This window comes from Notolabrus celidotus, chromosome 17 (genome assembly GCF_009762535.1).
Source record: "Notolabrus celidotus isolate fNotCel1 chromosome 17, fNotCel1.pri, whole genome shotgun sequence".
Taxonomy (NCBI): Eukaryota; Metazoa; Chordata; class Actinopteri; order Labriformes; family Labridae; genus Notolabrus; species Notolabrus celidotus.
In genome coordinates this window covers 21,108,216-21,136,192 of record NC_048288.1, presented here as the reverse complement: position 1 = coordinate 21,136,192, position 27,977 = coordinate 21,108,216, and the positions used below count along the sequence as shown (strand labels likewise).

Below are 27,977 nucleotides of genomic sequence, written 5' to 3'. Positions count from 1 at the left end.
TGGGAGCCTTGTGCTGTTCATGGGCACAAAGGGAAAGTTTTAAAGGTTTAAGGATGGTGAAGACGTTATTTTTTCAGCCTGCATTGCTGGACCCTCTGTGCTCACAAAACTCCTTGTTTAACTTTGAATAATCTCAAAAAGCAGGAAGTATTTGGGCCGAGTTCCAAAAGCTACTTTAATATTAACTCAAGCACGCAACCAGGAGTACAGATGCAAGTAAATGAAGAGGATGAGCGTCTATTCAAACCAGGGTGGTAAGGGAGATGGCTGCCTGATAATGAGGCATGTTTTCAAATGCCACGCCGGTCACCTCCATAGACTGCCACCAATGCGTATGGTTCCTTAGTTCCTTAGGGCTCATTCCGCTGAACTGCTTTGAAGTCCCTGATAGAATAATTGTAATCTGTCCCTTATCATCTTCAGCGCTGTTTGATCTTTACAAGTCTCTGTGAGGCAGAAAATAACTCTGAACAACTTCATATGTGCAGAGGCCAAAGCTGCTATCCACTTTTACCTTTTACAGAAAGGTGAGAATTAGAGGCAAAAGAGGATGTTAACATGAATGTTTTTTTATGCACACACTCACTGATCACGCACACACTCAGGCCTCTAAAGTGATGTTTCTTTGATGTGCCGAGAGCAGACAGCAGTTCAGGAACAGTTCACAGGACACACTCCAGAGGCGAGCAATGTTGTCTTCTTGCCTCACCCGTGTCCGCTCCGCATCCAGCTCCTGCTGCAGATTATCCTCTTACCCCCGTTTGTGTTTGTAGATGTGGACTGTTGAGCCACATCAGTGAAAAGCATCAGCGTTTATTTACGCATCTGGCCTCTTTGTTGTCCTCCATCTACATGTAATTGCCCATTTGTAATGGCAGTGTTGATGTTTTGAATTTTGCAGATCAGAGAGTGATGGTCTTATCTGCTCACTTGTTAAGAGTATAATGAAAGTAATGTGTTCAGAGTTGGGTCTTGGAACTGTTAGGTAAACATTTAACTAATAATGAGAACTTCTTTCTACAAATTGCTCACCTTCCTGTGGTCGACGTACCGCCAGGTAGTTCTTGAGGTGCATTGACTGTGTGGGAAATTTTGACTTTGTCACCATCAGACCAGTGAATAACCAAATTTTGGATGATTGTATTTTAGAGGTGTGAAAAAATATCGATACAGCAATATATCGTGATACTTTGACCTCCAATATGATATTGATATTTCAACTCTTAATATCGATATTTTTGAATAAATAAAAATGCACATTTTAGCTGAGTTGGAACTAAAATACAACTTCAGAATTTCAAAAACATTAAAGTGGAAAAAGTTGTTTTCACTCAAATAGTTTTGACTTAATTTGTTCTTTCAATTTTGAATAATATTGTGTAAATTACATATACACCATCCCTACCCTTTCTTAGTTTACTGTGTAGAATATCGCAATATATCACAATATTGTGATATCGTGATACTATCGTATCGTGACCCAAGTATCGTGATGCGTATCGTATCGTGAGGTTCTTGGCAATACTCACCCCTACTGTATTGATATATAGAGTTGTATCTTTACAACCAAAAGGCTAACAGAGAATTAAAGCAATGGCAAAAGAGTTAAATATTTCACCTTTTTGCCATTCTTTATGACAGATTTTCTAATAGGATGGTGCCTAGTTGTTCCACAAAGGGGCAAAATATTGTTGATCTGGACCACAATGAACTGATCACTTAGCTTTCTTCCCATTCTGTCTGATTGCTTGGGAGATTTGAACATGCTTTACAGAAATTGTTGCCCGTTTACCATCTGCTATAATCTATGTGTAAGCAGTACTTTATACTTTAAGCAGGATTTTTAATATAAAAGACAAGAAGAGTGAATTATTGTGGCTCAGAATGAGGCTTAAAATTAGTTTTATGTTGTTTCTATAATTGTTGGTAGCCAATTCTTTATCCACACGGATAAATCAGCCAGCCTCAGCACCAAGGTCTAACTCAAAACTTAGCTTTGTGTTTAGACAGGTAGAGATGAATACAGGGCTCCAGAAATAATCATTTTTGATATCAGGTCATTGCCCCTAATGTAACAGACTGAATACTAATTGTGTTTCTGATTTGAAGTAATTGTTTGCTCTGAAGAAATTGTAAAACCATATAGTCTTGTATCCTGAGTATCAGATGCACTGCAGCACAGGTATGGAGGTTTTCACACCTGCCCACACTGCCCTCTCAGAGCCTAATCTGCTGATAGCCGAGCAACAGAGTGCCGGTCCAGATGCTCTGCGGCGCGATGACCTTGCCGGTGCCTCTGATGCCTCAGCGTGGTGTTTAGCATATGCGTGGGTGACGTCATTTTTTGACTGTGGTGAAGGTTGGAGAGGATACGTTGAATTACTCTGGGCCCTACTGGCTGCCAGAAGCCTCACTCAGCATCTCTGCCTCGCTGTAATTCAGTCTTGTACTTGATGCTGCCAGCAGAAGCAGAGAAGGATATATTTAACTTCAGTCTGGAGGAGTGATGTCATCGAAGATACTGCAGTTGTATTCGAGCTGTTTCCCTCTGCAGCCTTAAACAAGTGATGATATTGTTCTTTGTCTTTGCTAGTTTTTATGACTATTACAAAACATCTATTCATATGATCTATGATTTATCAGTCCTGGATGACGGGCACAGCCGTGTTGGGATATGTTATGCACATAGGCGATAGATTAGTTTACTTGCGGCTGAGCAGATTTGGCTTCCCTGAGGCTGGGTTCAGGTAGACTCAGGAGTAAAAAAGCATTGAACTGTCCGTGACATTTCCTGTTTTGTTGTGACTGCATGTGCTCCAAGGGTTCAAACTTTCCCCTCTTTAGATCCTGAGACAGGTATCTCTGCGAGGGCACAGACACTCTGTTAACTCTCTCTCTCCCTTGCTCTCTCTCCTCTCTTACCTACTCAAAGCCATCCAGACAGGGCGTGTCATAATAACAGAGGGAAGAAAGCGGTTTGATCAAAGTGATTGGTCCTTCACTCCTGTAACAAAGATGAAAGATGGTATTTTTATTGCACGCTAGTAACGGTGTAACACTGAACTAATTGGTCTTGATCTGCCAATCACCTCAGGGGGATGCAAATGGATACTCTTCCACTTTGGCTCCAGGGGGCCTCTACGCTGGTGCGTCAACCTGGAAGGAAAACAGAGTAAAATAGATAAATTAGCCTTAAATGAGCCAGCCTTGTGGTTTTCCTGGAGAATCCCTTGCTGTCTTCTCCAGGCCGCTCAACCAGTTGTGGCATGTGCGAGACAGCTCCTGACACAAGAGATTATTTTTACTTGTTTGAGATCACATTTGTTATGTTCAGAGAGGGATCGCTTGTTTTGATGGGATTTCTTAATAAAGATAAGTCAAATACCATTAGACAAATACAGTGAAAAGTTAACACGCTTTTAATTAAGACATCATCTGGTTTTTTTTTTATGTTTGAATGTGTCCTGTTTATGAGAAATGTAAGAAAGTACAGTTTCAAATTGAAAAAAAAATGTTTTGAAGTAGCTAAGCAGATCTGACATAGAGATTTTCTTTTCTCCTGTTTTACTTCATTTTTAATTGAAAAACTTTTTGAGGGACAAAACAATGCTCTAACAACTCGTAATAAGCATTTTAATCACCATTTGACGTTTCACTGAATAGTCGATTAATTCCTGTCTTGGAAAAACGCATCTGCAGACTTACAAAAAAAACCAAAATATTAATTTGCTGAAGCTTGAAAAGTATCCAGTTAATGCAGTTCATTTAATTAATGTCAGTGTTTTTTTTTCCCGCAGGATCCTCTACATATGCTTACACCCGAGGAAGCTTTGTCCACCAGCTCAGTAAAGATCTGGACAATGTTAAGAATCAGAGGAATAAATTGGGTAAGTATTTGTATTGTGTGACAGGGCTGAAATATTTCCTCTTAAGACCTTAAATTGCCGTGGAAATAAATGCCAAGAAGTTTGCTTTTTACATATTGCTGACAGGCAGCCGCTTTCTTCCCGTCTGCCTTAATTTCTTAATTTGGACTTGGACCAGAACTGCCTGATAATTTTCCATCCATTTTAGGATATTATAAATGAGGCCTGAGCCTTTTGGGGAGCAGGGTAGGGAGGGGGGTGGAGAGGGGGGGGGTGGAGGGGCACAAAGGCACTTAGGATATTGGACAAGATGCAAACTTTATATTGTAGCAAGCCTTTTAGTGATGTCATTAATTTAGAAGGATGGTGCATATAAAGTGCACTTGGCAAACTTCTCGGGCAGGCAGGGTGGGTGCACTTTGAGAATAAGGAGGACTAACAAGGTTGGAAATGGAGAAAGAAAGTCAATATGGCAAGGACTGGAGGGCAGATAGATACACACAGTGAGTAAAGGGGCTGTGGATGTCCATAACAGAAAATAAAGTGCAGTCAGTTCATAGAACAGGCTGTCTGCAGTGTCTACAAACATGACTGATGAGCTGTTAAAATTACATGAAGATGGAAGATATCAACTGAAACTTTCATCTGGTTTGAAGGGACCACTCATATTAGTTGCCCACCACACACACACACAGAATTAATTTTGATGCACTTCTTTTTATCCAGGATTTATTGATGTTTCCACTCATTAAGTCGGTGATGAGTGTGGTTAATTAAAGGGGAAGAGCATCTTTTTTAAAAAGTTATGAAATGGTTATAACCTGGAGGGACTGAGGTTGTGTTTTGATACACACATTCATGATATGTTTTACCAAACCCACCTGTACAACCTGGGTAAAGAAAGCCACAGGGTTTGAGGTCGACTTTGATGAACGTATTAATTAACCAACACTGGGAAGGGTTTTGTAAAAGGGAGCTTTACCTCACCTCTGATTCTTGTTATTAAAAAGTTGTTTGTCATAAATTTCTAGAGACTAAGAGTGTCACATTCTGTCTCATTCAGAGAGAAGAAAGAAAGCATCAGGTTGGGAGAAGAACTTGCTGTATCCCATAGTGATGCTGATCCTGCTCTCAGGAACGGTGAGTGACCTATCATTAAGCCCAAACTGTTTACTCATGGTGTGTTCAGGCTGGCAGGTGGCCAGAGGGACTAACACCCTATAGCTCAAACCCCGTCCTCTCACAGTTTCCCCACGTCGTCTGGGTGTGGAAACTGCTCTTGTTTAATAGCTGTTTAAGACAATGCTTAATAGCCACCTGCAACAACTGTGATTTTCAACAGATTATAGTGTGGGAACACTGTTTATGCCGTCTGATATCGTTGTATAAGGCGTAAAAAGGCCATGTGAGAGGCATGGCACGTGCACCAAACAGCCCCCACATTGTTCAGGCTTTGGAAAGCTTAATGTTGGAACAGTTTACAATCACAAGGTGGTTATTATGCATTACCATACTTACGGATCAGCAAGGTCCCAACAATTCAATTACATCATGAAGTCTGATACTATGAGGATTTGATCAATCTTATTTTACCATGTCATGAGTAAAGAGATCTTTATCTTCCTCTCTGTCTGCAGACAATCTCTGTTCTTCTGGTGGCATTCAATATCGTCTATCTTCTGGTGGACGAGACGGCCATGCCCAAGGGATCCACAGTAAGCCTACATTTCTACCCCTGCACACATACACACACACAGCAACACTATCTGAATACAAACTGCACAGGAGCTCGCCTAGCAGACCTGCTGTGTTCCTGTCGGTGACATAAATCGAATTCCGGATATGCCCAGATGCATGAAGAAATAAAAGGCCACACCAGATGTTAATCAGGCTCAAACATTGTGGCCCTGGTGTTGTTTTGGAAGCTCATTGAAAGTCATTTCACAGCCTTGTGCCGATTCAATGAGCTCGCTACGTGTCTCAAGTCCACACTGTGTGAATAAGCTGCTTTTCCTCCCTCCTGCGGCAGCACACAGGGCCAGGTGAAGGGCTCTCACTGTGAGCCACACTGCGAGAGATTCTCATCTCCGCCTAACATGCAATGTGTTTTAAGCTCTCCTTATCTCATCTCATCTCCTCTGCAGTGACAGAGGAGCGCGTGTGTGTTTTTGTGTGTGTGTGTGTGCTTGCACGTGTGTGAGTTTGTGGTTGCATTCTTGTCTGAGAGGGGGGCAACATAATGTATCCTATTTCTCCCTCATTTCATTTCTCGTCTCGCAGGCATCTGACAGAGCTGCCCTCGACATTCCAATTATTTTATTGAGCAGAGATGTTTTCTTTGGCATGACACATTGCAGAAAATCCCCCAAATTACACTTGTCATGCAGCTTGAAGCTGTCCTCCCTGACAGTGTGGCCCCACTAAATGGTTTACACGTTTGTTGAGCTGGATGGATGCCACACCTCTGATCTCACAGCGCTGCGATGGGTGGGGGGAAGGTTTTCGTCCTCCAAAACAATCGATACTGATATGATATCTATCTATCCACCCCGTTAACCCTAGCCTCCAACACTGAAACTATCTGCCCTTCCAGTGCAGAAATTATCCCACAGCTACCTGCACTCTATTTGATAGAAGATAAGCTGAAGGGGAGAGAAAGTGATACAAAAAAAAATCGAGAAGGGTGACTGATCTGAGGTCTGGAGGAGGTACTGATGGAGCATAGAGACTTCAGACTGTGGGAAAGTCAAATGAGGCCCCGATGAGCTGATTGTTGTGGGGGGAGATCACAATGGAAGTGCCCTGTCAATGTTTGCCTTCCCTTCCCTCTAAGCATCCCACAGTAGTCCTTAGCATACTGAGCAGTGCCCCTGTTGCCTTTTGCGCCGCAGAGGATAGAGGTGAGGAAGGCTGGTGGGGAAGAGAAGCAGGTGAATGGAGAGGGGAATGCAGGGATGCTATAGAATCAACAAGAAAAGGGGAAGGAGGAGGAGAATGGAGCCACCTTAGTCAAAGGACACTGTTTTACAGCTTGATGGACAAGCACTGAGAGACCAATGAAACGGTTACTGCAGGCCCTTCTCTTGGGAGCCACCACATTTGACAATTGTAAAATGCATTTTTTTAAATGGACAACTGGCTGCAACATGACCAGTATTTTCACATCACTAAAGTTGCCCTTGTCTGAACACACAAAAACTTACATAACATCACCTTCAGGTGTTCCCAGTCATTCAAACTTTAGCTGTAACCTTTTAACTTTGGTCAGTGAATGAGTGTAAAAACACATTTTCTGAGATAAACTATGTGAATAAATGGTCAAATCTGAAGTGACTCTGATTTAAGGTTAGCAGAACTATGGGTAAAGGTTCTGTAGAGCTATCTCTACATTGTCATTACACTTCTAGCCTTTAATTTAAAACCAATGAGCAGAAAGTGATTCCTGAAATGAGGAACCATTTGACAGGATGGTCTTAAAGTGAGAATAACTGTCCCACCGGGGCTACTGTTGTTCCACTCTTCTCTCATTAACGTCTGTGGCTCTGCTGTTACGAGAATCCCATGAATGATGTGTCACTTTATGGTAGGACAAAGTGGAATTAAATACATGAAACTGTTATGATCAAAAGAAAAGAGAGCATAACTCACCTCTTTAATTACGTGAATGTTTAAAGGTACAGCTGCAGGATGGGTTGACATTCAGAGGAATAATACTACCTAAAGACAAAATTCTCACTATTAATATTTGAGAATCTGATAGACTCCACTAAGGGGAGGTATTGTGAGAGAAATGTAGAGTAGGGGTTTGCAGACTTTAGTTTGACCAGCTGATATACAGAGGCTCCCTCTTCCAGGACTCTGCAACTGACTTTAATAGCCCTTCTATATATTACATTTACTATGTTTTTATGGGTGTCCCTTTTATCGACTCTTTAGAGATGTGGTGTTGGAAAATTATACACTGCAGGTGGATATTAAAGGTTAGAACAGGGGGAGAGAAGTAGTTATTGAAAACATAAAGGAAACGTTTAAATAGATCTCTTGAGTACCTTTTATTTTCTATGCTTAACTTTTAAAAAACAATTTAAGGGGACTCACTTGAGAGGTCAAATGGTCAGTACATGAAGGCTTGTATGTTAGTAAAACCCTGACAGCCTTGCCAGTGCTCAGGTATTGCTAGGTGTTAATCTTACAAGCAACAAATGCAACGTGTCGGCTGAAAGAGCCGTGGCAGGCAGCACAGACTAATCTACCAGCCCCCCCCCCCTCTTCGAACACACACATGCAGACCCCTCCCTCTCCCTGACACACGCACACACACAAACACACACTCCATCACCCTTTCCTGCTACTGGAATGAAAAGAAGTAAGAGTTGAAAGGAGGTGCGCTGTGAAAGCTAGCTGTCCAAAGCGCACGCGCATACATGCATATCGCGAGTGCACACACACACACACACACACACACACACACACACACACACACACACACACACACACACACACACACACACACACACACACACACACACACACACACACACACACACTACCACACACACACACACTACCACACACACACACAGTCTAAATGCACGCCCGCCTTCCCTCCATTAATAAATTACATCAGATGCTGTCTGCTAATTCCCTGTGTAAGAGAGAAAGAGCACTGCACCATGGCTCTGCAGTAAGCTCCCAGGATGACAGTTGCATAAAAAGGCATGAAACAACCTGCCAGGCTTTTTTTTTTTTCAGGCTCTTTTACAAAACAAATGAAGTTAGTACTCTTAGGATATGTTAGGAAGAGATACCATAAGAATACAAACTACCTGTAAATACACACTGTGCATCCTATAATACATAATGTTTTGTGCAAGAATTGTTAATACTGTATTTAAGTACTGTCCTCCAAGTCATGGTAAAGTGCTGTGTTTGAATTACATCAAATATGACATTAACATAAAGAATAACTTATTTTAGAATCTTAGTGAAAGAAGAGCCGTCTGTGGTCACATCTTACTTTGACATAATGCAAAGTACTGTGTGCTTTTTTACAACAAACTGATCCCTGACAGGATCAAAACCTGTGCCAAGTCTGACAAAAGCAAATATTAATCATTTGACAACACAGATGCTTGGTATGTGCAGCGTATGTAGATGTATGTGCTCCATTTCTAAAAGTCTTAGAGGTTTAAGGGGGGCTAGGGGGCGTAAGGAGGGTTATTCACCTAGTGTGTTTGCTGAAGTATTTGTTTTGTTGTTTTTATGTTTTTGGCATGCTTTCAGCCCCACTCTCCTTACCGTAAGCAATGTGCCGTTTTTGTTTGAACACCTGTTCACATATTGTATGATCGACAGTGATTTGAAAAGAGCCGCTTTCATCTTGTTCCATTCATTACTTAGCCAATTTAATTCTGTCTCTCTCAAGTGGGGGAAATTCTTCGTGCACGACACACTCACTTTGTAGGATTTCTGTAATTGCATGTATGTGCAAATGCCTGCAGTACTTTCATTTCCCATTTTCCTTTTGTATTTGTGATGTGTTTATATAAGAGTGGTGTGTGATGACATTGAACAACCCATTTTGTTTTTGTTTTTTTGTCTGTGTCCTCTAGGACCGAGGCATTGGGAACACCTCTCTGTCCACATTTGGCGTGGCTCAGGCGGCACTTGAGATCATCCTCATGTTGTATCCTTTCAGTGACCCTCTTTCCTTAGTCTGTGGCTGCAGTAGCATGCTCCGTGGCCAAGAGCAACACTGTCAGGGCAGCTTTGTTTACCCAGGACATAGTTCAGCCAGACATCTTCCGGAAAACCATGCACAATTTCGTCACCTATTAGCATAGCTGAAAAGGTGCAGACTCAGTGAAGCTGCTGTCATCTGAGCACTGGAGTGTTGTTGGTCCTTGACTGATTTGCTGAACAGTTATTTGATGGTGTCTTCTGTCGTTGGCTTCTACAGCCTGCGAGTCTTTGAGGTCCTCACTCCCAGGAAGGATGACACAACCATGACAACGGTAAGGACGGGATGGAGAGACGGGGTGCAGGGTGAAGTGGCTGCTGAGATTCCTCCTGAGGTGCTGTGTGTTTGGGACCCCCTGTGTTTCATCTATTTCCTCCTCCTTTCCCTCTTCTGTCTCCCGCCTTCCTCTCTATTCTGAACTCCTACTGCTCACTAATGTTTTCCTCAGGGCCCCTCAATAGCTTTAGTTGATCTGTCCAATATTTGTTTGTGGGTTGCGCAAACATTGGCAAAGTGCAAGCCCCCTTTCTTGTACATCAGAGGGAGAGTGGGGTTTTTGGGGAGAGGGGGTGAAGGATGTGTGCTCTCTTTGGCCAATAGTGGCACCCATTCACTTGGTAATGAGTTTGGGAGTGGTGAGGCTTGTTAACTAGCCATGACGCTCTAGTGAAAAGGCTTGAAAGGACAACAGAGAGAACCTGGTAATGAGCAACTTCAGAGGTACTAATTGTGCAATATGTGGAAACAATTTAACATCAAGTGCTGTGTGCATTATGTGTGGGCAAATATTTAATTTTTCCTTGCACATCTCATAGTTTTCTGCCTTAAAAATGTATGTTGTGTGCATAAGAGATGGGAAATCTGAAGTCTAATTATCTGTTCTCATTCATAGATCATTGGTTGTTGTGTGTCCATCTTGGTCCTGAGTTCAGCCCTGCCAGTGATGTCCAGAACTCTAGGTGAGTTGGTGTGTTCATGTTTCTTTGGTAGAGGGAGTGTGGGAGTGCCAAACTTCAATCTAATCAAGTATAAAGCTATAACCATAGACTTTATAAATAATGGACGTAGTATCCGTGACGTCACCCATCTGTTCCTGAGCGCTGTTTTGAAGCCAGTCGGCGGCGGCAGCCATATTGGAAATGCAGAACTCAACCAGGCATAGTGTGAGGTAAAGAGGCGGGGTTTGACCCTCCTAGCCAACAGCTATGTGTTCCAGACTGGGAGTCAAATCAGTCATGTCCTTATTTGGGCAAAAACTTGTAATCTTAGTATCTTCTGAACCGTCGCCTCAGAAAAAAATTCACCCCACGTACAGTGTGTGCTGATAGAGAAATTAGCTACGTAGAGCCAAGCTGCTTTTTTGTACCAGGCTGTAAACATGTTTATTAATGCTGCAAAGATCGTCTTTTTTGAATTGGTGTGTATGTGGTTTGCGGTGTTTCTGCAGCCAGGCTCAAGAGGATTCTTGATGAATATGAGTTTATAACACTTCAGCATGGGCTTCATAGTTTGAGACTGGAGGTTGCAGCTTGGCTATAACCAGATATCACTCAGCTTAGCATTCAGGTAGAAAACAAGAAGAAATGCCTTTGAAGGCAGCATCATCCACCAATGCGCCCCTTTCAAGCTTGCCAATGAACACAATAAATCCTGTTTGTGATATCTGAGCAAAAACAAAAGAACCATGGAAAAAAATTATAACCAGTTGTAATCACACTTTGTCATTTTTACACCCTGTTGTTTTTGACGAAAAAAAGGATGTTACATATTTACTATCTTTGAGGTAGTAGGTACGAGGATTGCGCTACTTTTGGATCTACCCAGGCTCCAACTCCTCTTTCAAATCTTTAGCAATGCTAATCTAATGTAGTCCCATATTGGCTACAAAGACATAAGAGTGGAACCAATCCTAACTAAACTTCATGTTTCCAAAAATGTCAAACTTGATTTTTTTTTGATGTCGCAACAACCTCACAACTGGAAAGACAATATGCCCTTCCCCCACAACATTTGTTTTCAGTTCCTCCACCAACAGAAGACGCTGAAGCTGGTTGAATTCTCCTGTAGTTTCCCGTAGTGACATTAAAAAGGGTGAAGGGGTAAAAATGACAGGAGTAGCAGCATCACAATGGCACTAATAAACATGCAGAGTGCAGAGCACAGCTGTTCAAATAGCTCTACTCTCTCTCTGTGTGTGTGTGAGCCTGTGTGTGTGGTTCTGTGTGTGTGAGACCAACAGAGTGGGAAAATGGGACGGCGTGAGCATACAGTGACTCACTTGGGGCTTTACAAGATATCAACAGGTTCTGCTTTGTGGCGCTGAATAGATAAAAAGGAATAAATGCATGAGACAGAGTTGAAGAGAAAGAAGGCCGCAGAGAGAATGAAAAAAAGACATGCAGAGAGTTGAGTGTGACAAAGTAAGATGTTAAGAGACAAGAAGGGGTTTTGTGTGTTGATATGTGGCTTTTTTTTATGTGTGTCAATGTGGAAAATATGCTCAGTACAAGGGGGTAAGGCACAGTACCACAACAGAAAACATATGCTAAAGTCTGTTAGTACTAAAAACATACCAACAAATGGTGCCCCACCAATGCAAACCAAAAGTTACATTTGTACTTACAGTTCTATGGACCCTGGATGACCAGAGGCAGTGCTTTAAGAACTGAATATCATATCGTGCAGTTCAAGCAGCTATACCAACAAAGTCACATATGACCCCTGATGACCCAGACTAGTCTTTAACTGCATTTCGACCAAGAGTTCCGGGGTCTTTTAGCCTTCAGAACTACTTTCCCCGGAACTAAAAGGTTCCTATGCCCCCATTGTTGTCTGTGTTTGACCGCTAGCTGAAGTTCCGGGTAGATCGTGATAATCAGGCCAGTGACATATGGAGAAAAATTATATTAAATGATATTTTGAAATCTTTATAAAAAACCAAACTAGTATGCATTCCCAGGAGCTCCCTCTGTGTTTCATAAACTGTGTAAACTCCACAAACACAGTTAAAGTCCCAGGACCTTTGAAAAGTACTACCCCCCCAAGCAGGGGCTTTTCATGGGGGAGATTATCTACCCCTGAACTAAATTTAGACCCTGGTTCATCCGGTTGAAACGCATGTAGTTCATGGGTAAAGTCCCCAGTTCCGGGGTTAAATTCCTGCTGTTGAAAACGCCTTTTATCTTCGGGTGTCATCTGAGGATCTGTCCTGCATGGATTGCAGGATAACTCATGGTATATTTTGACACCAAATACATTACTCACAATAACGATAACAACACGGTAAAGGAAAAATTGATAAATTGCCAGTCAGTCAAATAATGATACATCAAGATATCTGATACACAAGCATCTTTTGTAATGTTAATAATTGCCTTAGCTAGTGAAATGGTTTGGTATCAACTATGTTTTAATGGCTTGTGTTTCCTTTTGAGCGGCTTTAAGTCGTGGATGTACGCCTGATACGATGTGGTTTTAGATATCTTAATAGCCAGAGGCAGGTCACCAGCATCTCAAATTAGGCGTTCCTCACATGCAGAGAAAATAACCTCACTGAGTCTTACATTCCTGATGACATGTGCTTCATCAGTGTAGGACCAGCAGCATGCTAATGTCTCCAGCTCCGCCACTGTTAGCCTGAGATTTCAAATGTCAAGCATCTTTTTTACCCCCAATTAGATTTTCTCAAATTACCAAACCGAGATCAAAACCTTGAGCATTAGAAATGGATGTATCCAGACCACAGTGGCAGACTATATCGACTGGGGTCTCCATCATATCTCTCCCTGGCTCTTCACAGGCAATTTTGTTAAAGGTCCTTGATGCTTGCAAACTGCTTACTGTGGCTGTAAATACATCTCTCCAGACACTGAATCGATTGGACGATCTAATTGACGACAGAGGTAGTGAAGATGTTACTGGAGAAGTAGAATGTGAAGAGACTCGTGCTTCTCCACTGGGCCGCATCTCGAGATAATCTCTGCTTATAGAAAGCTGTTCTAATTGCATAGATTTGGAATAGGGATGTAGTGATTTCTATTGCATGCAAAATTAAGATCTCCAAATGACAACTATTAAAACAACGCTAAGCATAAAGTTAGTGAAAGCTGGATATTATCTCTGTATTACTTAATTACTGGATGCCACAGCAGGTTAATCCTGGTAGTTGAGTTCAGGGATAGCTAGATGGAGAGCCAAAAGACATAAACAGGACAACATTAAGGTACTGATCACTTCAAGGGCAGCTGTTAAAGATTGTTTGAAATTAGTGTTAGAGAAAGAGAAGGTATCTTGTGCAAGCTTCTGGTAGCTCTATATCCTGTCTGAAGGTCCTGGGAGAGAGATGAAGTCCAGCTGCACACCACCTTTGCTGCTATATTTAGTCCACCATCTTTTCAAGTTCTTCAGGGAACAGTCTCTTCACAAAACTGCTAAGCAAGACACAATGTTTGCAGTGCAGGATTTATATCAAGGCGCTTCTGTTCTTGTTATAAAACCTGCTTTTTGATATCCTTTGAATTAGTTATATCATTCGCAGGGGAGTGGACTCAGATGGGTGCACAGATGATTGGTTCTATGAAGGAGCAATTTTATGTACCATCATATTTTGAACAAATGAGGCCACACAAAGCAATTCCCTATGACAAAAAAAAGGACCATGACATAAACAAAAGTGATATGAATTGTCATGCTCCTTCGCTGTTTTCAAGCTGATATTGTTTGCGTGAATTTGTTTTCCTTTTCCCTTACTTTCTTTCAGACTGGGCAATTATACTTGTTGAAAGAGTCTGGGATTGGAAAGAGACACTTTTGAAGTTCCTTAACTAAAGATAAAACAGCATTCAGAAATTGTCCCATTTGTTGCCGCCTGCTGAAAGTAATTTGCTTATGAGAATCCTTTCAAGGGTGAACGACGCACACAGACTTCCTTTTTTTTCTCAAAGAGTTGTGTTCATTAGAAATTTTACAGGGCCGTAATTTCATCCGTCTTAGTTGTGACACCGTAAAACAGAAAGTCAAACACAAATGGTAATTATGTTGTTTGTAAGTCGTTACAAAGACGTTTTTACCCGATAGGTGTCAACTTGCTTTCTTGCAGAAATACAACTCAGATAACTGTCTGTTTCTCCTCAGGTATCACCAGGTTTGACCTCTTGGGAGACTTTGGGAGATTCAATTGGCTGGGAAACTTTTACATTGTCCTTTCCTACAACCTGCTGTTTGCAGTCGTGACAACGCTCTGTCTTGTGAGGAAGTTCACCTCAGCGGTGCGAGAGGAGCTCCTGAAGGCCTTAGGTAACTTTATCTATTAGTTTCTTGTTCTTTACATGACATTACTAGCACTTCTTCATTTAGTACTACAATATAATTCCAGCATGCCTCCATATTCTTCATAATATGGCTCACAATTGTGGCTTTAATGTGTCTTAATTTGTATAAAATGGAAGCAGTGTGTTCATAATAATCTGACAACTCAATCCCAGCAGAGGTTAGGTCTGAGACAATGGCATCACCAACTTTCTCTGTGGCTATGAAGGGGGACAGTGTTGATTTCTCTGACAGCATGGAGTGACAAAATGGAAGAAATTCAGTGAGATCTGATGTGTGGTGGGACTGACATGTGACAGAGGATGGAGCTGGTCTCAAAGGCTTGTGGTGACAGGCCTCAGGTGTTTGATACACAGGGTGGGATAGGGGTAGAAAATGTCAGACAGAGGCAGTGAGGGGGGGAAAAAACACATCAATACCTCTGTCTAAGTGAAAGTCTGAGGCTTTTTAATGAGATTTCTCTCCCTTATCTCCCCCTGCCCAGGTCTGGATAAATTGCAACTGTCAAACAGCCCCACAGACCCTGAATCTGGGAAGCTCTCGGCCAACGGGCATCAGAAAACTCTGTGAAAGGGACGATAGATCAACCCACACTTACACACACACAAACACACACACACACACACCTTAGCACAGCCAAAGGGAGATTTCGACAGTACTGCCTGTCTGCTGAAAGGTGAAAAGGATTGGAAGGAACTTAATAAACCCGGGCAGTGTCTGACGGATGCTGCAAATGGAGGCTGAGAGCAATTTAGCTTCGTGACATTCCATCCTGTGCGTCTGGGATGGAGGCGGGGACAGATTCAGGGACAGGGCTGAGGAGTGACAGACTGGCATCACTGCAGTCACCTTGATGCTGACCTCAACCAGGACTGTGACTTTAAACCACCCATCTCTCGCTTCAGGGTTTGCTCTCCCACGCCCAGGCTTCACTCCCTGTTTTCTCCTCCACAGTCCCCTCACCACAGTACGAGACAAAAGAAAAAATTCTTGCGGGGAAATAATGCACCTTTTGTTTGTTTTTCATTTGATACATCTAGCTTCATGGCAAACGTTTCTCTTCCATCATCCTGCTCTTCCTCAACAGTAAATAGACCCAAACTATTCCGTTAAGACCTTTTTTTGTGTGTACGTCCTCATGGATCAGTGTCAGTGATACATGGAGCATTTAGTCTCTTATAATTCATCTTTGATTGTTATGTGAACTGATACAAGAATGATCAAGTGTCAGGGTGTCATATTAGATTTTTTAAATTAAAATATGAAAACAAAATGTGCTTCATGAAGCATGAAAGTCATTTATTCACACTCATCAAATTACATTAAGCAGCACAGCGATGCAATTCACATTTTATGCATTAGAAGTAATTCCTGACGGGCCTCAGATTTTTGCACCTGTGCTGGCATTAGTCTTTTTATTTGGCTTTACTCAAGTGCGCTTTAACTTTATTGATGATGTCATTAGTGTGTACAAAGTAGGGTAGGAACTTTTTTAGGTGCTGCAGAATAGAAACGAGTGACTCTCCAAATGGGAAACTACGAGAGAGTTGCGTCCACCTCAGTTCTGATTAGCTTTAGTACAGTTGGAGATGATTATGTGGTTTTACTTCCTAAATTTTTATTATGCACATGAAAGAAAAAGTCAACAAATTTTGCTCATCTCCCAAAAATATGTATTTTAAATCAACAGGGCACAGAAAAATTTGTGAAATTGTGTCATTTTTGTAAATGTTGTATCTACATGTACATATTATATTGTGTTTCATACCTCTTTTGCATAATTTGGATGTAAATATTGGACTCTCCTTGAGCCCGCTGAGGGTCCGACTCACTTAGCTATCTGAATTTTGCTGTACATATTTTCAGTTTTATTTTACTTTTGTACAAACACCTAAATCCAACACAAACCTGGAGCAGTCTTCACACAGAATGCATGAGTGAAAAAACTTTGCAGCCATTAGACTCTGTGACTCAGGCCCCATTTACATGTTGTTGTATTGCTGCATAGTTTTCTGAACTGTGACGTTCTTTGTCTCTAGAACCACCTTAAATGCCTTATACGACAAGCATCTCGCAGGCTTAATGTTAAGGTTCTTTCCTGTTCTGTGTAGTTATTGTACATGTGCAGTATGTGTACATGTACATTGTCTGTAGACAGTTCCACTGTGATCCCCTAGTCTAAAGCCAGCTGGTAAAACATACACATTACATTTAACCACGAATGTTGTCACAGTAGCTCTTATAAGGAGAGGATCCATTTCCAGACTCATTCATCGCCCTTAAAGCTTGAGCACTTGCTAGGATTGGCTGGAGTGATCTACTGGTGTTAATTAATGGCGTAATAGATGTCATGTGGTTTTATGGTGGCTAAAATATGTTTTTTTTTAAAAAGGAAGTAAGGATTTTTAATTTATATATGCATTCAATTTTTTATTTCTTAAGACAGGGGATGTTTTACAACAAAGCTGTCTGTCATTGGTTGTTGCTTTATTACGAAGACTGGATTTATAGAGAGAAAAAGAGAAGTGCTACTCTCAATCACAAAACTCATTTTGCAGCCATCTTTTTTATTGAGCAAATCAGACCAGGGAATGTTTAGTAAAGGTTGAGTTCTACATGTAACAGTTTCCATCATCCCGAAAACAAGGTTCTGAAAGATGTCATTTCAAGAGTGCAGGTTTATCCACATTTACTGGCAATACATTTGTTGGATTATCCTGCAGGTTGTGTGCACTTGTGTTTGTTTTTGTGCGTTTCTGCAGCTATTTCATTGACATTTAAGACTGTGAAAAATAGATCTAGCCCAAAGTGATATGAAAGACCAAAAAGCGATATTTTAAATTGGCGTTTTAACTGTTGAGTTAATCCGTTTGAGAAAGATTTGAAACTTTGTTGTGGTGAACAAAATTAACTCAAAAGGCTTTAGCGGGTTTTACCTCCAGCTCCATCATATTCAGCAGGGAGGTAACATGGTCCTATAAAATATCACAATCATACTACTGCAGTAGTTCCAGGGGTAAGAAATGAAAGGGCCATTTTTTTTATTCAAGTAGTCTTCTCTAGTTGCCTTTACAGTACATCTCTGTGTTGTGTTGAGGAGGTTTTAAAGTTGAGACTTGGCCTGTACTGTAAGTGAAGCAGCTTTTTTTCTGTCTCTATGTCAGTCTCTGCATGTAAATTTTGGTACGTTTTGTGAATGTATTTTTTACAATTTCTCAGTTTGCTAAATGTATGTTTCGTTATTTTTTGATGTTTTGTGTGTTTGCAAATAAAAGTAGAAAAATGCTTTAAAAATATCTTCTAATTAACCATGAGACACCTGGACCTCAAAACTTAAGGAACCTAAATATAAGAGATGTCACCCTTATTAGTCAGCATCAGAATTACTAGTCGGTCAAACAATTAATAATATATAACGATGAAACGCTGGTCATGTGTTGTGTCTAAGCTGTAATGCAGCCACCTACCAGTAGCCACGGTTGCAACTCTGGTTAAAGCTGCTGTTGTTAGGAATGATGTTAAAAAAACATTACTTTTTTCTGCTGGGTTTGGAGAAAAGGTCATAATGCCCATCGGTACTCATCAGTAAGTGAAGTTATTTGAGACTATTGCGAAATCTCTGCGTTTTTCAATGCCTTTGTATCAAGCAATGTTATTATTCCCCTCGTCCCCGTTAATCATAGCTAATCTCCAATCCTCTGTCCTGATTGGTTAAGGGGCGGCCCCTACTACATCCTCTGATTGGTTATGAGTCCGGCACTATCATGACTGCACACGCCGATCTGTGTTGGGGGGCTAAGAGGAAATCTAGTTGGGAGGGATAGTGTTGACATTCAAAGTCCCTCTCTCTGAACATATGTTTACTCTGTGACTACCAACAGCAGTTTTAATGGCTACTCCTATATTGCTATGATGCTCTACAACCCGGATGTAAACTAACACAGATGACGGATGGCGTCGCGTTGCATGGCACAGTTTGCAGTATTTTGATCAACAAATTTATGTGTTGCACCATTTTTAGCTCATTGTCTGCTGCTGCCTCTAAAAACGACAGCTGCTGATTAAGATACTTTAATGAGATTATACTGACATTTTTGAGATTTGATATATTGGACACTGGTTACAACTACAGTCTGATAATATGATGGAGAAATAGGCAAGGCAAGGCAACTTTATTTGTATAGCGCATTTCATACAAGAGGGCAACTCAATGTGCTTTACATTAAAACCATTAGAAACATTCAGACAAGCATAAAAGAACACAATTAAATTGACAAATATAATAAAACAGGAAAGAAAATGATAATTAGAAATATATTGAAAGTAAATTCAAAATTTGCATTTAAAGTGAGTTAAAATAAGCTAAGATAGGAAGGCAGTGGATTATGCAGCAGGACAGAGAAACTTGCTGTTCAGACTAAGTTTCTGCAGAGGAGAAAATAATTACTTTCCGTTGAAACAAGTTGACTTTTTATGGTTAAAAGATTTTAGTATCAGATCAGAGCAATTAGAAGCTTACTTGCCACTACTATATCCCACAATTAAGACTGTATCAAAGACATTATACACCAATTTGTAACAGCGCTAATGCTCTTAGCTTCAGCATCACCAGGTGTAACATAACAATCAGGAAGAAAGGGAAACACCCCATTTCTCAAAATGTTGGACCAAATTATATAATCTTGTACATCACTGACCTCCCTAACATTTAGGTGTCAGTGCAAGAGACTAGAAATATTACAGCATGATACGATCTAAAAGTTGTCATGTTGCGTACCTTTGTTTCTGCTTAGGTGAGTTTTTTGTGGTAGGCAGATCTGCACAGGGGACAGGAGGGTCTGCTCTCCAAAGTAAACGTCTCAAAAGCCTCCAGACAGAGCTGGTGGAAGAGGTGGGAACAGGAGAGGAGCACTGTGTGTCTGTGATGTGCATGGTTGGATGTACCTGCTTCTGCTGGGAGGCCTGGGCTGCACAGAGCTGTCAGGCAGATAGGGCAGTCCCAGACTCCTCTCTGGATAACCTGTCATAGAAACAAAAGAAAACATTTTCTGAATGACATTTGAGTATTTGCATCTCCTGTTGAGTATTTTTTTTTTTTGCAGTGGTATTATCAGTAAGTTTTTTCTTGTCACTGCTATTTCATTAAAGATAACTCTTGACAACCACCTGGTTGGTGAGATCAGACACAAGGTGATAACATATTTATCAGTGATCCTTATAAAAACAAAGCAACACACGCACAGCTCCACCAATGATTAACCAGAGACTTCTTCCTGTGTTTGGAGGCCAACATTTCTCGCTGTTAAATGTTTCATAACGAGCTGCACGCTGCTTTAAAGAGTTTGCACCCGTGAAAAAGGTGCAAGGTATGTGTTGAAAGCACATTCACCGTTTCATACTCCGTGTCAAGGCTGAGCCACTCCTGCCTTGTGCTCAACCTTTTTACACCAGATAAAGGAGTAGAAGAAGAAAAAAGGCATCTTCTTTGCACACACCCCACCCCCCCTCTATGGAAAATGGTGCTTTTTGCAAAGAAAGCCAACAATGGAGCCTTATGGAACAGCAAATCTTAATGTCTTTTCAATTTCTCCGCAGCAGTCCGGGCTTTGAAAAGCATGTCGTGCATTATCAGACTGCCTTTTGTTTTTTGTAGACATGGAGGATTATTAGGCTTCCTCATTTCCATTCACTTGGTTAACGTGAATGATGACCTCTGCAGAGATGTGTGCTTTCTGCACAGCAGCTGGGATGCTCTCGTCCCCATGCAAGTGTTGACATGTTTAGGGAAAGGCAAGGCTAAGAGAAGAAGAATCAGACAAGGATTAAATATTTTTCTGGGGCCTTGCAGTGTGTCTTGCTGCTGACCTGGCTCTGAATCTGATCCCAGTCGCACTCAAGAGGTTCTGGGATGTTCTTCCTCTCCAGCTGTTGAAACACTCGTCTGCTTGATGACAGCGAGCGGTTGATATCACTCAGAAAAGCCTCCGTGTCGGTGTGACAGTATCGGACAAAGCTGTCATTCAACTCCTGCAACTAATTAGAAAAACCATTTTAGTGGCACAAAGGAGGCATGTGTCTTTCAGATACACAATAGAGTCGTGTTTTCAGCGAAGGCTAATTGTGTGTGTGTGTATTGTAATGGCTGAGGCACGCTGACAGGGTGTAGTTGTTAAACAGCCAGATCAATACAGTCACGTCTCCCGCTAACATGGAGAATTAATGGAAACCAGTAAAAAGTGATGGGAAACATGGAAATACAGGCATCTCTGACACATTTTCTGTCTGGGAAGTTATAGATGATTGCAGTGCTGGTCCAGATTTCAACCCAATGTGAGCAATTAATTAAAGGTTCATTGTTTCCTCACTAAGACAATCATGTTTCGAGAAAAAAATACAGAAAACTATAAACTAAATCAATATATTATAACAAATCCAATTAGTTAAGAGATGAAGAAAACATTTTACTTTTGGAGTTTGGTCAAAATTGAACTTTGCTAAGTCTTCATCCAGTCCAGTTTCTACGATGTGAATTATTAATGAGGTGTCTTCACTTTGTGGAGGCACTCAGTCACCCTTTTCATTCTTAATTTGACAGATTTCAAAGACTTCCAGTGTCTGTCCTCCTTGTCTGTCTTCTCCCATCACAGAAGCTGTTGCTAGGCAACAATAAATGCCTTCATATGCATGTTTATATCAAAAACATATTCATTAGACAATGGGCTATTTATAGATATAGGTTTCAACAGCACTGTGAAGTTGACCAATCAACAGAAATTTCAGCTTGTAACATCATCATTACTCTCAATGATGACAACTGAACCATTGCCATGACAACTGAGCAAAACTGCATCCACTGTTGAAGAACGTTTGTGTGAAAGCTCAGAAGGTACAGACCAAAAAGTGATCTTTAAAAAAGTCTGTGTGATAGTTCAAAGGCTCAGGCGCTGGTGGCCTAGCGGTCTAAGTGCCCCACATACAGAGGCTACAGTCCTCGTCGCAGGGTTTGCTGGTTCGATTCCCGACCGGACGACCATTTCCTGCATGTGTTCCCCCCTCTCTAACCCCCACATTTCCTGTCTCTCTTCAGCTGTCCTGTTTAATAAAGGCTAAAAGCCCAAAAATTATAACTTAAAAAAAAAAAAAAAAAAATAGTTCAAAGGCTGTAAGAGTACGTAATAACATAAAACTGTATTAAGACTGCAGCTCATGGATTCATCTGCTGATCTTTTTCAATTCATTGATTTTTGAATGCCAAAAAAGTGACTCTTCACAGTGCCCAAAAGCCCAAGATGACATCTACATGTCTCTTTTATTTTCTGAATCACAGACCTAAACCTCAAATATTCAGTTAAACAGAGACAAACAGAAACATTTTGATCATTGTAAAGCTGAAACTTTGGAGTGAAAAAAATCCATAACTTAATCAATGATACATATTCAGAGTTATCAGTGACTGTTGCACTGTATCTGTAACAAAAGTAATTTGGTTACTCACACATGTAACTCAGTTACACCTGCTCGCACACATGTACATGTTTTCTCCATCTGTGACTCACCTCAACCCTCCCACCCACACACACACACACACACAAACACAGACCCCATCCTTCAGCCTGTCACAGTGGCATCAGAATTGCTTTACAGCAGGGCTTTTATCACTAATTAAACAACTGTTGACCATTGGGATGGAGGGTTTTATGAGGCTGGCGGACTTTTCGACAGTCAAGGCAAACAGAGCAGCCTCTCCTGAACTTTGCCTTTGCTCCACAGGAGATGTGGAGGGGAGAAGGCACAAAGGGGGGGAAGGAGGTGGAGGAGCACAGCAGTGTTATCTCACAGCAATCCATCTATGTGTTGGTAGTGTCACCCTTAATGTGTTGACTCAGGGTCGTATGTCCAAAGTAAGTAAAAATTGAAAGCTGGGCAGCAGGATCAGCTGATAAGATTTCTGAACAGACTGATATGTTGGAGTTTTTTTTCCCAGGGAACACCTGTGTCCTGGTGATACAAAGATGCCTTATTGCCCTCCTGCTCTTACAAGGAAAAACTGAAAGAATAGGTTTCCCTGTCTCACACAGGTTCCAGCCCAGCTCTAACATGCCTGTTTGCATTACAGTCAGCTAAGCAAATAAGTCTTCCCCTTGAAAATCAAGTCCATCAGACCTGTCAGCGCTGTGTTGCACAGCTCAAAGCTCTTGAAGATCATCCTTGGCGTGACAAAAGACATGAGACAATCTCATGACCACCCACAACCACTGAATCACACAGTCTGAATGTAAAGTGAGTGACGGCGTGTATGACTCCATCCGCAGCATGTGAACCCGGACATGGCCTAATGTGTTAGAACACACTTAATTGGCCGGGTAAATGCTGTGTCTTTGTTTACGTGACATGTTGAGGCTGTGTTTATAGGCCTGATGATGGACAGTGACAGGGGGATGGGTATGATGCTCCGACCCTTGAAAACATTAAAAGCGTGGCCATCACGCGTGTGTCACTTTTGCTTAATCAGCCTCTGCAGTGCGGGAGCACTCTGCATGATTACAGCTATCCACACGGAGACAAATAGGGCCTGTTCTTAACGACACCAAAGATACAGCACATGCGTGTTTGAGCTTTGTACTTTAAAGCAGGGTTAATAGATGAATTCAGGGACTGATTTGTCAAAAACCTGATGTTTGGTTAAAAGACATGGTGACCAGTCTTGTCTTTGGTCACCCAAGGCTTTGGTTGGGGGAGGTTCACTAGGTGGCAATGTTCCCTTTTCCTGTGAGCCACCATGAAGGCAACACAGCCTCAGAGTCAAACAACTCAAGGCCACTTGGAAATAATCCCTACGTCAAGTCCAGTCGTTGCATGATTTATGGCTTTGAAATGGGTAAAGAGGACAAAGCCTTACATGACAACCTGGTCAACCTCACCTCTTCACCCTCACCTATCATACCCAGTAACAGAACAACTCACACACCACACCAGACATTTAGATAGATGAAGGAATACCAGACTCAAATCATGCTTTTGTGTTGACCCTGAAAGGTCCAGACTGTTTGACTAAAACACAAAACGCTCTTAACATTATTGGACAAACAGAGCGCAATTCACAAAGCATCAAAGGAGCCTGAGAGGGTGAGAGCAGGTGGAGGTGTGTGTTAGTGTGTGTGTCTTTGTACATAGGTTAGCAGTAGGGTCACTGAGTCCCTGAGACTCAGGTCTCAACCCTGAGAAGACAATCTAAAGAAGCATGATTACCAATACAATGTATCCATGTAGATTTCAGGTCCACACTCACCTTTGCTTCAAAGAATTTGCGTCTGAGTCGCTTGTCTTCGGGACAGATTGTTTTCCTCAAATTTTGGTACTTTTTTCGAGTCGCATAGCCTCGCCAGCTTGCTTGAATTCTAGGCATACAAACAAATGCAGGCACAGTCAATACATTTAAAAGATCAACTATAAAATGATCAGATTGTGCTCTGAAAACAGTTTACAAGAGTTTATATATTAGAAAAATGCACAAAAATTCAAGCTTTGTAGAGATGTTTGTGGAAAACTATTCTTCTTTGTGGGGCTAACTTTATGTATTATAAATAACATCATCTACTTCCATTTTAAAACCTCTTTCAAACTAGAACAGCAAGTTGTACTTCATGTTGTTCAAATCTTCGCTAATCACAACAGAAAATAAAGACAAGTCATGTAAAAACACCAAGAAATTCAGTGACAAAAAAAATATATACCCCGCTGCATCATAAGATATCATAGTGCATAGTGTTTAGGAAACACAATGCACTTAGCTAGACTATTCTGCACCGTTGTCCCCAGCGGCAGATCGTGTCTTCCAGCTACAGTTGACTCGCACTGTCCTGCTCTACTCTGGGAATCTGTGTTCAGCTCTTGAGTGACCCAGCACTTGGTACTTTGGTAATTATTGTGGTGATGACAAGTTAATTGTTGATGATAATGGAAGGTCTTAAATTGTTTTGTTGCTTCATTGTAGCTGTTTATTTTACAAAAAAATAAATCAAAAATTCCTTATTTACTTTTGTGCATCGCCTTTACACTGCTTGGCAGTACCTGCATCCAAATGGACTTGAAGCACTTTGTTACTCTCACTGATCTTGTTTCCTCTTGTCTAGATCTTTGCTTGTGTTGTTCTTGTTCTCGTATGTTGGATAAAAGCGTCTGCTAAATGACATTGTAACATTGTAACATATCTGATAATGCCTTCATTTCTTTTATATTTGCATTCAAATGTGCTACATTGTACTGCATTGTTTAAGGCAGTTCATCCACTCTATCTTTGATTCAGTCTGAATGCTGATTATACTGATTGACTAACACAGGGGACTAAAACTTTGAATAACAATCTTTTTTTTAGATAAGAGGCTGTTCATTAAGTCATGTGGTGAGATTTGAGGTGAATTCTTATTATGAAATATTGTAAATGGTAATGTCTATATCTATTTTTAAAGTGGTCTCTTATGTTTTCAAAATGTTTGCTTTAAAGTATATACCTGGTGGCACACTGGTGTCTAAAGAGTTGAGCTGCATCGTGGATCACCCTGGTTTCATACTGCTCCTTTCTGCACATAGGACAGCACTTCCTCCCAGAAAACCTCTCAAAAGCCTGCAAACAGGTTTGGTGGAAAACATGAGAACAGGAAAGCAATACCTAAAAAGAAAACACAGAGACATGAGTTATAAAGATTGTATCAATCATAAGATGAAACAAGAACAAGAATCTAATCCTATCTCCGGTTCACAGGTTGACTGTATGGGTTGCTATGTCTCCTGAATGTGTATTGGCTTTCAGGTTTGCTTTAAAGTGCTCTCCTTCATGCATGTGGTGTGTGTACATGAGCCTTAAGAAATGCTAAGTCTGTGTGTATTCATGCACATATGTGAATGTGTGTATCTGCCTTTAAGTGTTATTTGCTCAGAGGATAGAGAGAGTCAGCATGACCCCCAGTGGGCCGGCTGGGACCTGGACTATAGTCTCCTCTACCTGTGAGAGGGACACTTTTATCGTCTGAAAGAAACCAGCCACAGCTATGGGGCTTGGCACACAAACCAGTTTACTCAGATCTCTGGAGGGCAGGGGGGATATTGATTTCCCATTGTTTTTGGCCTGACCAACACACTCCATCACCAGTGAAAGGACCCCCTGCAGTGTACAATTTCCAGGAGCTCAACAAGCCATTAGAGAACCAAGAAATTTCACAATGCTACAAGCTCCAGTTTATGGAGGGGCATAAAATTGAAAAATCGAAAACAAATTTAATAGAATAAAAGAAGGCATTAGTCTCGTCTGATTATAGTAAATTTGCAGTTAGTATTAAAATCACAAGAGGGAATACTTCTGCTTGAGTGCAGCTGCTGCTTTAAGCATTTTTAATTGTCATATTATTGCTTGAATGCAACAAGACAGCAGCACACAAATGCATTGTTACAATATGAAGGCTTGCAGGAAAATGCCAAATCAACAAAGATTCCCTCTTGTCACTTTCCCTTGTTAGCAGGCTCTAATTAACTTTTTTTTCCTCCCTGAGTCAAACTAATATTTACACGTGCATCTATGGCAACTGTGCTTTGTGAGGCCGCCTATTCTAGTCCCGCATTCTTGAGGAGATTGGCATCTTAAAAGGGGATCGGAAAGGTGTAAAAGACTGAATGACCCTCACAGTAACACACTGATTGCTACATCATCACGTCACAGTTGAGTTCCAAGGCAGTATGGGTAAATTTGTACAGTTGTCTACACAGATTTGAACATACAGGAACTGCAGGGGGGAGGTGTGATGTAGGGGGGCTTTGAGTGTGTACCCATACGGTAACACAGGTTTGCCTGAGGACAGACAGGACACTGGAAATGTGAAAAAGGAAAGAAAGAGTTCTCGCACAGGCTCTTAACAGTAGCTAAACTGTGTTGGGGAAATACCTGAGGCTGAAGGTGAAACTCCTCCCTGCATATCGCACAGGGCTGAGCTGATTGCCCCTGCTGAACAGACCTCGCCTTGACCTGCATCCATTCATCCTCTGTCAGTCTTCCTGCAGGGGAGGCCACCAAACCCAATTTCTGAGCTACAAAAAAAATAAGAAAACCCTTTAATATTTTCATTAGACACATAAAAAGACTTCCAGAGTGTTTGTTTTACCTAAAGTTAAAGGAGGTGGAGAAGAATCAAGCACATATTCCTCCTCTCCCCTCTCTTGTTGAACCTGCCTCTGCAGACCCCCGTCAGATGTTACCCTTGCTCGTGGATTTCTGGGTGCTTTCCTTTTGCTTCTCAGCAAAGGGTCAGTAAGTGTGAAGTCTGGGTGCAAAAAGGTGCGTGTGATGTGGTCTTGAAAGGCAGCTGAGGTGACCGCCAGCCTGTTGCTACCTTTGGATGGCAAGCCCTGAAAATGTGATATAGATGTAAATCATTACAACCAATACATTGATAAAGAAAAACCTTAAAATAATCCTGACAGAGTTGGAAATTAATTATTTGTGTTCACTTTTTCCTCGAAAGTAGTAAATGGGAATTCTAAAACCTATTCTGCTGTAATAATGCCAAAAGTACAGATATAAATCCCTGTAAGGACAAATTAAATATTGGGTAATTCATTGATGGAGTGTGTCCATAAATTGCACAAAAAGCTATGAAACAACCTATCTTATGGTATCCATAAAAACTGGGAAGTCTGGCTGAAAATTTCTCAAATATAGAGTTTGGATTGAGCCGAGCAGAGACAAATTCACTCAGGTGTTCTGTATGTGGTTAATTAGGCTTTATTCTAGCAGGTGCAAAACAAGCAACAGGACAATTGAACTCCGTCCAAATAACGACACAGACATTAAGTTCGATTCAAGGAAGGCTACAGGCTAAAATATCTTATAATGAGAGATTCTAACGACTTATAACAAACTAAAATCCAAACCTTCCGCACTGCCATCCTGTCAACATTGTTTGACTGGTTACCGGGCAACCACTGTAGGAACCTCCTCCTCTCAAAACGGAGCTTCATCGCAGCCTCTGATTGGCTGAGCTGGGAGCTCTGCC

At 41.3% G+C, this 27,977-nt stretch overlaps 2 protein-coding genes across 6 annotated transcripts in view; one reads left to right on the top strand and one right to left on the bottom strand.

Moving 5' to 3' along the window:
• Nucleotides 1-17,654, top strand: part of lmbr1 (limb development membrane protein 1) — a 35,670-nt gene extending 18,016 nt beyond the window's left edge. The window contains exons 10-17 of the mRNA XM_034706052.1: nt 3,798-3,887; nt 4,930-5,006; nt 5,504-5,581; nt 9,479-9,552; nt 9,790-9,880; nt 10,499-10,565; nt 14,740-14,901; nt 15,419-17,654. Coding sequence (XP_034561943.1) covers nt 3,798-3,887; nt 4,930-5,006; nt 5,504-5,581; nt 9,479-9,552; nt 9,790-9,880; nt 10,499-10,565; nt 14,740-14,901; nt 15,419-15,504 — 725 coding nt within the window. The 3' untranslated portion in view covers nt 15,505-17,654. The remainder of the gene's footprint in view (nt 1-3,797; nt 3,888-4,929; nt 5,007-5,503; nt 5,582-9,478; nt 9,553-9,789; nt 9,881-10,498; nt 10,566-14,739; nt 14,902-15,418) is intronic.
• rnf32 (ring finger protein 32) lies at nt 198-27,977 on the bottom strand. 5 transcript variants are annotated; one of them, XR_004634487.1, is made up of 10 exons: nt 27,856-27,977; nt 27,087-27,330; nt 26,870-27,012; nt 25,446-25,603; nt 24,224-24,332; nt 20,800-20,967; nt 19,712-19,954; nt 3,090-3,156; nt 2,923-3,004; nt 198-780 (listed from the first exon to the last, which is right to left on the bottom strand). XR_004634487.1 is itself a non-coding variant. In XM_034706054.1 (8 exons), exons 1-7 carry the CDS (start codon nt 27,940-27,942, stop codon nt 19,724-19,726), a joined length of 1,140 nt encoding a protein of 379 aa, XP_034561945.1. In that variant the 5' UTR covers nt 27,943-27,977; the 3' UTR covers nt 19,222-19,359; nt 19,712-19,723. The 5 variants fall into 5 exon arrangements, 3 of the variants coding, with proteins under 3 accessions (XP_034561945.1, XP_034561944.1, XP_034561946.1); XR_004634486.1 differs by lacking the exon at nt 198-780 and having other exon boundaries at nt 2,466-3,004; XM_034706054.1 differs by lacking the exons at nt 198-780; nt 2,923-3,004; nt 3,090-3,156 and adding an exon at nt 19,222-19,359.

Bases quoted from the DNA above. Each gene is read 5' to 3' on its own strand.
- rnf32 (XM_034706053.1), bottom strand. From the start codon at position 27,942: ATGAAGCTCCGTTTTGAGAGGAGGAGGTTCCTACAGTGGTTGCCCGGT. The intron at 20,968-24,223 runs GTGAGTGTGGAC...TTTTCTAATTAG, and splicing joins GCAAATTCTTTGAAGCAAAG to TTGCAGGAGTTGAATGACAG. The intron at 19,955-20,799 runs GTCAGCAGCAAG...TTTCTATGACAG, and splicing joins GGGATCAGATTCAGAGCCAG to GTTATCCAGAGAGGAGTCTG.